The following is a 12,752-nucleotide window of genomic DNA, read 5'->3' as shown; positions in this document are numbered from 1 at the left end:
GCTCCAATCAGACCGTTCGTTTCACATAGTAGCTTTGCTGCTGCCTCAATTTATGATCTTGGGAAATCATTTAATCCATATAACCCTTAGCTTCCCTATCTGTATAATGGGGCTTATAATAATAGTAATATCTACCTCCTAGGGTTTTTCTGTAGATTAAAAAAATATGACATAAAATTGGGGCGCCTGGGTAGCTCAGTTGGTTGAGCGTCTGACTTCGGCTCAGGTCATGGTCTCATGGTTCGTGGGTTCGAGCCCCGCGTTGGGCTCTGTGCTGAGAGCTCAGAGCCTGGAGCCTGCTTCAGATTCTGTGTCTCTCTTTCTCCACCCCCCCATTCATGCTCTGTATCTCAAAAATAAACATTAAAAAAAATTTTATATTATATATTTTATATATAATATTATATGTAATATATTTTATATATATTTTATTATATATACATATATATGTACATACATTATATATATATATAAAAATAAAAGTTAGCACATAGCCAGGCTCATACTAAGTATTCAGTATCTTAGTTCTTGTGTAATTGAGGGTTGGTGAAAAGAAATACCATCTCCTGGTAGTCTCTGAGTAAAGGAAATGCCAGCTTGTGCCTGTACCTGAATCTGCTTTTGTAGCAGCCCCAGGGTTAATACGGAGAGGGTGTGGGTGGCTCCTATTTAGATAAAACCACATCCCAGAGCTCCCTTTTAACCCTGTTTGCTATTGTTAGGGTTTTCCACCACCTCTTTGAAGTTTCAAGATTGACAGATGTTATTCAGTAATTCCCGCCCCATCAAATTTTTACATGTAGGTTTTCAAAAAGAAATCACAGGAAATTTGAGGGGAAAGTAAAACTTTTGGTTTCTGACACTGAACTGGGGGGCGGGGGGGGGGGGCGCGGTTGGGGATTTCTAGAATCTTCTTCACACATAAATTTCAGGGGATTTCTGTTTTTGTGTTTCCCTTAGCCTGGAAAAGAATAGAAATTAGCAAGGAAGATTATGGCCAGGAATTCTAAAAAATCATCAGCAATAAATAAACAGTTCATTTGAATGTTTTGCACACTTTGATGAATTGAAGACACAGCCAAGTAAATATGCAGTATTTATATTTTTATATTTTATAAAAAGTGGCTCAGTCAGTTAAGCACCGACTTCAGCTCAGGTCATGATCTCTCTGTTCATGAGCCCTGCATTGGGCTGTGTGCTGACATTTCAGAGCCTGGAACCTACTTCAGATTCTGTGTCTCCCTCTCTCTCTGCTCCTCCCCTGCTCGTGCCCACTTGCTCTCTATCTCTCTCCTACAATAAACATTTAAAAAAATTGTTTTTGTAATATTTTACATTTTCTAAAATATTTTAAAATATTTTAATAAAGTAATAAAATAAAATATTTTAAAATATTGTCTAAAATATTCAATAAAATAAAATATTTTAAAATTTTCTAAAATATTCTAAAAATTTTATATTTTATATATTTCTCTCTCTATCTCTTTTATATTTATATTTAATTTATATTTTTATTATAATTGTATTGCTGCCCATATGTGAAACGAATATATTCACCTTGGACCAAAGTGAACTCTCCCCAAATTCTGCCAATTGTTACAGGTTGTTAAAAAAAAAAAAAAAAAAAACACCCACACAAGATGGCCTGCAAACTTAGAGCTCTATATAGAGCGAGGTAGGAAGTATTTTAGGCTTTCTGGGCCAGATATCATCTCCGCTGCATGTACTTGTTAGTCTCTTTCTTTTTCTAAGCAACTCTTTCACAAACAAATAAAGCAACAAATGTTTGTAGCCCACAGGGCTGTACAAAAATAAGCCTTGGGCTGTGGTTTGCCAGCCCCTGCTGCAGAACGGAAAACGTGTGAGGGCTGTTGTCCTGTATAAGTTATCATCCATCCAGCTTCTATAGCGAACACTTGCTGAGTAGTGTAAGTGCCCCTTCCTCAGCCTGGCACTGGGTATAAGGATGACGATCGATACATAGATTTACCCATAAAGAGCTTACTTTCTCTTGGGGGAAACCAGCAATGCAGGGATCAAACCGATCTATGATCATACGGCATCGTGTAGTTACAGACAAGTGGGTGCTTGAAGCAGACACATTCATGGGATACTTCAGATAATAGAGGCAGAGTTACCAGGAGGGAATGTTGTTTTCCGCTCTATTCCTTCATCTGCCCCCCCTCCTTAACCTTGCTCTCCAGGCTCATACTTTGTTGAAAGATGGGGACAGCCTGTACTCCACAGGAACTCTCTTCGTTTGCAGTTCCAGCCCTCTCTGCCAGTGCCTTGTGCCACTGTCACTTACGGTGTCTCACCTGTCCTTTGTCCTATTCATGCCTTCCAGTGTGAGCAAGAATTTGGGTTTGCAAGAGTCAACTGCCATATTGTTTCCCTTTTCCTATTCTTTTTTTAAAAATGCACTAGGGGCGCCTGAGTGGCTCGCTCGGTTAAGCGCCAACTTCAGCTCAGGTCATGATCTCACAGTTCATGAGTTCGAGCCCCACATCGGACTCTGGGCTGACAGCTCGGAGCCTGGAGCCCGCTTCGGATTCTCTGTCTCCCTGTGTCTGCCCCTCCGCTGCTTGCACTCTGTTGCACTGTCTCAAAAATAAATAAATGTTAAAAACAAATTTTGTTTTAAATGCACCAAGAGACTTTTCCCCAAAAGAGTGACTTTTTTTTCCCCCTCTTGGTGGCTGAAATTCAGATGTGTGGGGGTTGCTCTTCCAGCGTTTTGTGGCATCTCCTTAAGATCTGAGGTTTTCATCTAGAACATACAGGCAGTTGAAGTTGGTGTTCCCACTCAGAACTGACCTCAAGACTCAGCGGTACATCATGTGAAACCTAACCACTCCAAACTGGCTTGCTACAAGCCTCCTTTCTCACTGAGCGTTGTTGACTGATGATACCAGACATGATTTAGGTGACGGATTCTCTTTGAAAGGTGATGGATCTCTCCCTCGTACCTGGACTGTATTCTCATCAAACGCCTATAGTAGGTGAAAACTGCCATTTGAACAACGATACTCTCTCTGACGTGCTCTCCAGTTCCGTGTCACCTACCCAACCTTTTTTCTTTCTGTTTCCTTGTGTGGAGCTATTGGTTTGGGAAAACTACTCTTCCTCAAATCATATATTCTTACTTTTTAACAGAACATTTCTTCTGGTCACCACTCACTTTTTCCCATTTTTCGTTGACCAGTTCAGAGGTAGTCCTTGCCACTGCGGTTCCCTGTTTCTCCAAGCTTTTCTATATTCTGCCAACACATAGACTGTAGCACACATTTAGCCCCGTCCCACTGCGGTTCCCTGTTTCTCCACATTTAGCCCCATCCCTGCTTGCTGCATTATCTCTATGCATTTGTACACGTACCCTAATCCTCTCCTGGGTTATAACCTCTTTGAGGGCAATGCCATGCCCACAGTGGCATCCAACAGTGCTGTGTTCAATGAGTGAATCTAGTCTCTGATCATGAGGACTGCTTCTTCACAGGTACCTGTGAGGGGAAATGAACGACGTATAAAACCAGTAGAATTCTGGCATTCTCGTCCAGTGGAGACAAGCTGACACAAAGGTCTCGCTGAACCATGACTGCCTTTCTCTGTCTTCTGCCACTGACTGTTTCCATCTATGCTCTTCTTCCCAGAGCCAGGCCAGGCTAGCACATGACCCAGAGTTTGACATACAAGACATTGTATGTGGTCAGATAGCTGGTGCTAAGGACTCCCCTCCATCAATCCCCAGGCATGCTTCAGTGGTCCAAGCTAGAAAAATGGCTGCCTTTCTTTTTACTCTTCTCAGCTTTGTAGTAATATTTCCACTGTTGTGGGGTGCCTGGGTCCAACTCTCGATTTTGGCTCAGGTCGTGATCTCACAGTTCGTGAGTTTGAGCCCCGCATCGGGCTCTGCAATGACAGCACCAGTCTGCTTGGGGTCTTCTCTCTCCCTCCCTCTCTGCCCTTTCCCTGCTCTCTCTTTCTCTCTCAAAATAAACATTATTTTTTTTTTTTTAAAAAAGACTATTTCCACTGTTGCTAGTAAGAATTCCTATTCTAGGAAACTGCACATCACATGCACGTTCAAAAGAGGGATGTTGGGTGGGTATAAGGTACCTGCCTTCCAAAAAGACCCTTTGCATCGATTCCTCTCCCCACCACCTATGTTTAAGGGTGGCCTGGGTGTCGGTCAGAACAGGACAAGCTAGAGTTTAGAAAAGAACAAAGACATTCTTTGTTTAGAAAAGAACAAAGGTCATTCTTTCTACATTACCGAAGCCTCCTGCTCAGCCTTGGGCTTAGTTAACCCTCAGTAAATGCTTTGTCCGTGTAGTGAGCACTTGCCGAGGACCTGACGTGTGCTAGGCACTGTTTACAATAGTGCCGGAGAAAGACACGGCCCCTGCCGGCATGGAGTTCTCAGTCCGCTGAGGGTGGGGGAAGTAGAGAAAGGCAGATGTGAAGCCAGTAACCAAAGTCATAGCTATTTAATTCAAATTGTGCTAAGTTGTCGCATAGGAAAAATGTAGAGCGTCATGAGAATATATAAAACAAAACGTTTTCCCACATTTTCCTAGATTTCCTTTAGAGAGTGACATCGAAGCTGAAGTTTGAGGGATGAATGGGAGACATTGAATAGGTGGCCAGAGGCGGGGAAGACTGCACAGGCGCACCCATCCCTGGAACAAAAAGTCACAGTATATTAACCACAAAAATAATGCAGGTGTCAAACCCTCTAGACGCCTAAGGCGTGGACCCGCTCCCTGACCGTGTATACCCGCTGAACCCAACTTCTTCTCTCCCTTGTTTTGTTTCCACATCAGAATACGCCACCAACAACCCTGACCTGTTGTTGGTCATATTCCAAGTGACAGGCGTCAGCCTCCTGCCCCCCCTGGGGATTGCCATAGCCGTCATCATCATCTTCTACTGCTACCGTGTTCACCGGCAGCAGAAGCTGAGCCCATCCTGGGATACCAGCAAGCCACGAAAGCTCATGGAGTTCAGCGAGCACCTTGCCATCATTCTGGAAGACGACCGCTCTGACATCAGCTCTACCTGCGCCAACAACATCAACCACAACACAGAGCTGCTGCCCATTGAGCTGGACACCCTGGTGGGGAAAGGCCGCTTCGCCGAGGTCTACAAGGCCAAGCTGAAGCAGAACACTTCTGAACAGTTCGAGACCGTGGCGGTCAAGATCTTCCCTTACGAGGAGTACGCCTCCTGGAAGACGGAGAAGGACATTTTCTCAGACATCAACCTGAAGCACGAGAACATACTGCAGTTCCTGACAGCCGAGGAGCGCAAGACGGAGCTGGGGAAGCAGTACTGGCTGATCACGGCCTTCCACGCCAAGGGCAACCTGCAGGAGTACCTGACGCGGCACGTCATCAGCTGGGAGGACCTGCGCACGCTGGGCAGCTCCCTCGCCCGGGGCATTGCCCACCTGCACAGCGACCACACCCTGTGCGGGAGGCCCAAGATGCCCATCGTGCACAGGGACCTCAAGAGCTCCAATATCCTCGTCAAGAACGATCTGACCTGCTGCCTGTGTGACTTTGGGCTTTCCCTGCGTCTGGACCCGACCCTGTCTGTGGATGACCTGGCCAACAGCGGGCAGGTAAGTTAGACCTGGATCCCCTTACTTGTAGGGGGGCCCCGCCCTACCTCTCCATCCATCTCCCGTGTCTTTTGTCTCCAACGGCCCTGTGCTCTGCACACCTGTCAAGGGAATGTAGCCGAGGTCGGGAGTTGGCCCTGGGAATGCCCCACTGTCTTCTGCCAGGGTGTCGTTACTAATGGACAGCATTTCTCCTCCTGTTTCTGCAGACCTCTTCCAGTTCAAGACAGACATTCTTCTCCTTGATTCGGTCTTCATTTTTCTCCCGTTTGCAGAGTACATTTCATTGCTTCTAACGCCATTAGTGCTTTGCCTCTATTTTTTCCCCTCTCTTACTCTTCTCCTGAGCACTTCCTACTCGGTACTGTTGGTGGCCACATTGTTTTCTTTTACCATTCTAGAAGGCAACCTCCTTGAAGCCCAAATGCACATCCATTTGGTCATATCTAGCACAAAGCCTTGAACGGTGAAAGTGACCAATAGATACTTATTGAGTGAGTTGACAGACTGAGTGAATATACAATTCTACAGTTTTTTTTTGAAGCGTCTCATAGATGAAAATAGAAACCTTTTTGGGTAAGGAGGTATTGGAAAGTCACTAGAAATTACCAAGCCATCCTTCACGAATGACGGCGCTCCATGTTTTCACACACTGGAAGCTTGATGTGGATTATAGTAGAGTCTGGAAAGCACCGTTGTTTCCTCTAAGAAACTGGGGGTATGTGCTTCTGAAGCATTCAGTTACTCCTTGGTCTGGCCTCTTGGGTCCATAGCTGCACAGCCATTGTTGAGGTAAACATATGGAATGCAACATGGACAGATTAATATGGCAGGGTAGTGAGTCATGCAATGACCTATTGAAAAGAAGAATTCCCTCTGATACATACGATTAAGAAACATTCCTTGGGATAGTAATATCAATTCACATGACCTGCCCTAGATTCTTGAAAAGGTAAGGACTTCATTGTTATTTAGTTAAGCTATAGATACTGCAAAATCAGACATTTAAGTGATTGCTTCCCTAGAAATATCTTTCTCCTTTTTTCCTGTGTATACCACTGTTTTTGCATTATCAGCCATTGTTCAAAGAAAACTGCATAGCATGCTCATCACAATTCTACAGTGATCTAGATTTGGCCTTCTACTATAGAAATACTTACATGCAGCTTAGTTTAGTAGAGATTTTATGAAGGTACACTACATTCTTGGCACACTACAATGTACCATGGAGTAAACAAAGAATATTGAGGCGTCCTTAAGTGACAGAAACTAATGGCAATTATTCTTACTTTCACCATAAATCTTGGTGTTTCATGAATGAGAAAATAGTTATTTGCAAAAGCAAAAATAAAGTTCTAACATATCACAGATGTCGTCTCCCCAGTTATCTGTGAGGATGTTATTGTATAATACAATGACATATATCATGAAGTGAGAGAAAGCAGCCCTGGGGTTTGACATTTCCTTATTTTGGCGTGCTTTGTTTATATTTTTGAAAGTGTGTTCAGGGAGAGAAAAACTATTTTTAAAAACAATTTCAGAGGCTGTCCCTTTCTGTACCAGTCTCATTATTTAAAAGAGCGGTGTGCTTTTCAAAGATCATCTGCATGTGTAGAGAACAAACATCAGTTATATTTTTAGAATAAAATGCAGCTGGATTACACGATGGGCCTCAATGTCTATTTTTGCTTTAGGTGGGAACTGCAAGATACATGGCTCCAGAAGTCCTAGAGTCCAGGATGAATTTGGAGAATGTTGAGTCCTTTAAGCAGACGGATGTCTACTCCATGGCTCTGGTCCTCTGGGAAATGACATCTCGCTGTAATGCGGTGGGAGGTATGTATGGACCACTCTCATACTGTGGGGGTAGACGTGTCTTCAAAATGATGTCACGTTGTTCGCTTCAAGCATGATTCCAGGGGTACGACAGAGTTAACCCCACAGTGAGAGCTAGCTGAGATCGGTTAGTACACAGCCGTTCCAGAATGACTGAGAATTGTGCTAAAAAGCCTAGATTTTTCAGCTGAAAACCATGTTTGGAGCAGAAGGCTTTCTATCCCCTTCTTTACAGTATAATTACTTTTCTCTCGACACATCTCTCCACGGCTATTTAAATATCTGGCAAGAGATGAACACTAGTAATATTTATAAGAATTCCTCCTGTTTGTCAAATAGATCATGTTGTTAGGAAAAATATCGGATTTTTGTTTGTTTTTATTTGAAGGTTTTTAAACCCATCACCTATTTGCCTGGGTCCCTGTGTGGGGACGGCACTTCCTGTCTGGCCGACCCCGTTATTTTCTGCTGCCTGCCTTCCCCCCGTGGCACGTCCAAAACTAACTTGGTTTTTCCTTGCACAGTGAAATTTGTTTAACCAAGTTTCAGCCCCTGAGAATAATTTTCTGCTTGAAAGCTTTGACAGTTCCAAAACGAATCCTTCGACCAGTATGAGTTGTATAAGAGATGGTGCTGTTGTCACCGTCAGAATAAATTTACCTAGATTTCGGTATCTTTTCTATCCTTTCAAACCCGTTATTCTGTAAACATGAGCTGGAGATTGTGTCTCTGTCTCTCCCTCTGTCAGCGCAGCCAGCTTATTAAGGCCCTATGTGAACTCTCTGCTTTCATTGTTATCAATGACTGAAGCCCTTTCCTGTTGATATTTGCTGAGTGTGGAAGAATTCGGGCTAATGGGGAAGAACTGAGTTCACCAACTTTTACGAGGTCTAAAAATGGATACAGTATAAACAAGTTTTCCCAAGGAAGGAACAGGATCTCATTTGCTCAGCTAGTCTCAGAAAACCTTTCATAACCTTCAGGATAAGAACGGATGGGTTTTGGGGAACCGGAAAGAGGCCATCCCGGTTCTCATTTTGTTTGATCTTCAGCCCACAGTCCTGCATCTCTCATCTCCGCTCAGGCTGCAGAAACTCAAGTTATTTATCGCTCCTCACTTGGATCCAGCTGAAAGCCCTTCACTTGATTTAGTGTGTGAACTCACGTATTAAGCCCTTTTCTTTACCTTCTTTTGGAAAGCATTGTGGATTTTTTGGGGTTTTTTTGGTTTAGAGGTTTTTTGTTTTTTTGTTTTTTTCGAAGGGGGTGGAATGTATCTTAAAAACATTAAAGACAGATTATTCGCTTCATCTTAATTTCAGAGACTTTTCCTTTTTTTAATATTTTTTAAGTTTTCTTATTTTGAGAGAGAGAAAGAGAGAACATGAGAGCACGAGCAGGGGAGGGGCACAGAGAGAGGGAGAGAGAATTTCAAGCGGGATCTGTGATGTCAGCACAGAGCCCGATGCGGGGCTTGAACTCACAAACCATGAGATCATGATGACCTGAGCCAAAGTCGGATGCTCAACTGACTGAGCCACCCTGGTGCTTCTCAGAGACTTTTCTTCTGTATTTCAGGAGTCCCATGGAAAGAACATAGAGTCGGCAGATAGACACATTCCCTCCCAGCTGTTGTAGAGACACAGGTAGAAGGACAGGTCTTGCCCTCAGGAAGCTTGACTGATGAGACAGACTTTTTTTTTTTCTTCTTTACTTTAAAAAAAATTTACAAATTCATCAATTTCTTGCCTTAGAAATAAAATCAATTATAATTCCCCCCAGTTGATGTTAGGCTTTAATTTTGAAGGTCTAAGAAAGAGGGTGGGATGTAGAAAAAGCTTTCCTTAAGCTTAAACCTTCTTTTCTCTCACTTGAAATGCAATGTGTGTAATTACTATCTTTTATTGACCATCTGATTTCAAAAAAGGAAATGTGGAATCTGAAGCTTAACTTGGTGTGGCGAATTAGAGATTGAGATTGTATTTTGTAACATAGGTCAACTAATATTCCATTCCATCCAGTTTTATTCTGAGTAGCAGGCATCTAACTGCATGCGGGAGAATGCTAACCATTAGGGGACAGTCTTGTAGGGAATGTGAAACCCCAGCTGTCCTGCCGTTAAGGGACGCCATTCTGTTCTTACAGTTGAGCCCAGACTCTTCACGTGAATGCTAAGCCTGGCCCTCGCTCGCCTTTCTAGCCTCATCTCCCCATAGCACTGTCATTCCACACGGCACGTCTTCTATGAATGCATTTTAGGTCTCAACCCTAGGCTTTGACCCGTGCTATTGACTGGGACCGAAGTAGACTTCTAAACACGCAAGTGCAGGTCAGTTGTGACCAGTGCTGCACGAAGGTAAGGCAAGGACACAGGGCCCCAAAAGCCCACGTCAACTGAGGGGAGCGAGACAGTAGGGTCGGGCAGGGAGGGCTCTGGAAGGATGCGTAAGACTTAGGACCGTCCTCTTGAGTTACTTCTTTATCAGCCTGTCTCTGCGAGGCGGCTCGAGGGGAACAGAGAAAGAGCACTACCACCCCACTGGACAAGTCAAGTCTTTCTTATCAGATGACAGAATGGCAGCAGTTGATCACAGCACTCTTCCGAAGCCAACTGGTACAGCCCCCTTCACACGGAGGAGCTCGAGAGGTGGGCTGCAGTCATTGAAGAGGGTGGTCCAAGTGGAAAGGCGTCCTGGTGGAAACAGCTCTGATCATGAAGAAAGCCACGAAGAAGTAGTAGCCACCATTCCCTGGGCACTTGCTTCATGGGTCAGCTCGTCCAGCCTACCGAGCACTCTCGGGCACTGGTATTAAATGCTGCATTTTACAGATGGGAAAACTGAGGCTTCGGGAAGTGGGAAAGCCGTGTGGCCATAACACTGCTGGCTTGACCAGTGGAGGACATCGTAAAGAAAGGACATCACGGATTGGGCAGCCAGTGCTACCTTGTGCATCCTGGCCTCTAATTCAGTGTCTTTCTGGAAGTAGCCAGCAGGACTGTCACACTTGAGGAACGTTCAGTGATGGCCTCACTCGTGAAAGTCTCCAGGGATGGACTTTCCCGTCTCCTCTGGGTGCATCTCTATTAACAGATTCCTAAAGCTCTTAATTTCTGAGCATGTTACAGACTCAGTGCCTTAAAGTCTGAGATAACTTCTTTATCCTTATTTCTCTGAAGATCTGTTTATTCGTTCATTCCTTCTCTTAACAAATATTTATTGAGTACCAGTTGTAGGGCAGGCATTATTCAAATGCTAAGGACACAGCAGTGGGGGGGCAAGAAAAAAAAACAGAAAAAATGCCGTCTCTGTCCTCCAGAGACAAGGAGTCTGTGAAGAACTAATACTGTAGAAAGAGGGGTAATGAACAAACAGATATGTGATTACAGCACCGGGGTGGGAGTAGGCAGATACGAATTTAGAAAGCAAAATAAAGAGGGACAGATGACAGAGTGCATCATCTCGGACACTCGGATCACCTGAAAGAACACGGAAGTCAGGAAAACAGGTCTTTCAGAGTTGTTTGAAGAAGGAGCCGATCGCAGGAGGTGATTGGTCTGTGACTGTCTCAGAAAGGAGGGAAGTCGTGAAATCGTCCTTCAGCAAGGACAGACCCGGAGACGGGCCCTGCTTTACAAAGAAATCTCTGTCCGGCTTTTGGTTTATTTGGTGTTCATGCAAGCGTTTGCGGTGCGTGGGAGGCGGAGGACGGTGGGGACCCTTTCGGGGCCCCCCTCTGGCGAGCACAGCAGACACAATAGGCACATCCCCCCCAGCCCAAACGGACCCACCAGAAAACCGACTTCCAAATAAATCCCTGGCCACTGAGGTCTTTGAATAGAAACTGACACACGGCAGCCGGCGGAGCGGGCGTTTAACAAGGGGAGAGACGTAGCTCTTAAGCATCCTGTCTGCCTGCCACAGGCCTGGAAGACAGAAAGTCACATGAGTCAAAAAGAAAGGCAAAAGAGAAAACAACGACGACGAAGAGGGGTGGGGGAGGAGGGCTGAAGAGAGGATAAGAGGTGCTCGAAGTTTTCCTGGGTTTCAGGGGAGCATCATTTAGAAGCAGATACAAAACTCAGGGGTGCTGCCTCGAGACCACTGTCAGGCGCTCTGTGAAGTTGGAACTGCATGAGAACAACAGCTGTGTTCCAGATGCCGACTTCCAGAGGAAGAGCATCGTGTCCCAGAGACTTGCCCTCTGCGTGCGCAAAATCCGGGGGGCGAGAGGCAAGGGTGGTTTCTCTTAAGAGCCTCCTGAGAGACATGAAAGGAAGCTGCCAGGGTCTGGGAGGGATGGCTTCCATCAGTGGAAAGACTCTGGGGAAAGCCTGGGAGAGGGGAGCCGGAAAGGAGAGCAAGCCCGTACGCGATAAAGAAGTTCCGCAGACAAGATGATGTTTGAGGCAGCCGGGCAGATCCCGAGGTGTCGTGTCGGGCCCTGGTGCGCCTGGCGGGGAAGCGGCCTGAGGGTGGGACAGAGACTGGGTCCGAGTGAATAGTTCTGTCGTGCGGAGTCTGCCTGGGGTTGGTTGCCTCAGAGCCTGGAACAAGAATTGAGCCCGAGTGGTTTATTTGGGAAGAGATCCCAGGAAATGCCAGTAAAGCGAAGGCAGAAGCCAGTCAGGAAAGGGGAGGAAGCCGGGAAATGGCAGGTCATCAAGCAGGCCATCGCTGCGGGCAGCTGGAACAGAGTCCTGCTGGGGACTCCGGGAGCAGACACACACACGCCCGGGAGCACACCATCCGACCCACGGGCAAGCCGGCCGTTTTCCTCCCAAACCCCATCCATCGTGGGTTCAAGGTCGCTCCCGGGGCGAGTCGGAAGGGCGAACACAACCTGCCCAGCGCGTTCCACCGTGTTGGGCCAGCGGGCATGGACAGCCGCGTGGCCGGCGGCCTTCTGGGAGTATATGGAGTAACGGTGCGGGGAGCCCGCTCCCCCCTTGACTGGCGTGATGACAGTTCCTCGCAGAAGGGAGGCCTGAGCCGTGGCATCGTTTGTTCAGATGCACAGACGGCACCTCCAGAAAATCACGCATTAACGCCGCGGCCAACACTGCCCTGATCTGGTGCTCGCGGCACAGGTTGTGATGGGGTCCTCTTCCCCCACCTCTACCGCCACCAGCCCACCTGTTTCGCCAAAACCCAGAATGGACCAGCGTTTGGGTTTCATGCTGGTCAATAAAAGCAGTTAGGGAGAAGGCTGCTCGTTGCCATCAGTGAGGGGTTTTCTCGTTGGCTCTTTTGTTCTTTTGCGTAACTCGTTTAGAAAACACACCGGAACCGTC

The 12,752-nt window shown here is 46.0% G+C and overlaps 1 protein-coding gene and 1 non-coding gene across 2 annotated transcripts in view; both read left to right on the top strand.

Annotated features, from left to right (window-relative positions):
• TGFBR2 (transforming growth factor beta receptor 2) overlaps nt 1-12,752 on the top strand; it is an 89,733-nt gene that overhangs the window by 64,876 nt on the left and 12,105 nt on the right. The window contains 2 exon segments of the mRNA XM_030330092.1: nt 4,824-5,623; nt 7,318-7,459. Of these exon segments, the coding sequence (XP_030185952.1) occupies nt 4,824-5,623; nt 7,318-7,459 (942 nt within the window).
• Nucleotides 185-269, top strand: TRNAR-UCG. The gene has a single exon. It is a non-coding gene; the product is annotated as a tRNA-Arg (tRNA).

Source organism: Lynx canadensis, chromosome C2, assembly GCF_007474595.2.
Source record: "Lynx canadensis isolate LIC74 chromosome C2, mLynCan4.pri.v2, whole genome shotgun sequence".
NCBI lineage: Eukaryota > Metazoa > Chordata > Mammalia > Carnivora > Felidae > Lynx > Lynx canadensis.
Note: the sequence above shows the minus strand (reverse complement) of the source record. Positions and strands in the feature narration are given on the sequence as shown.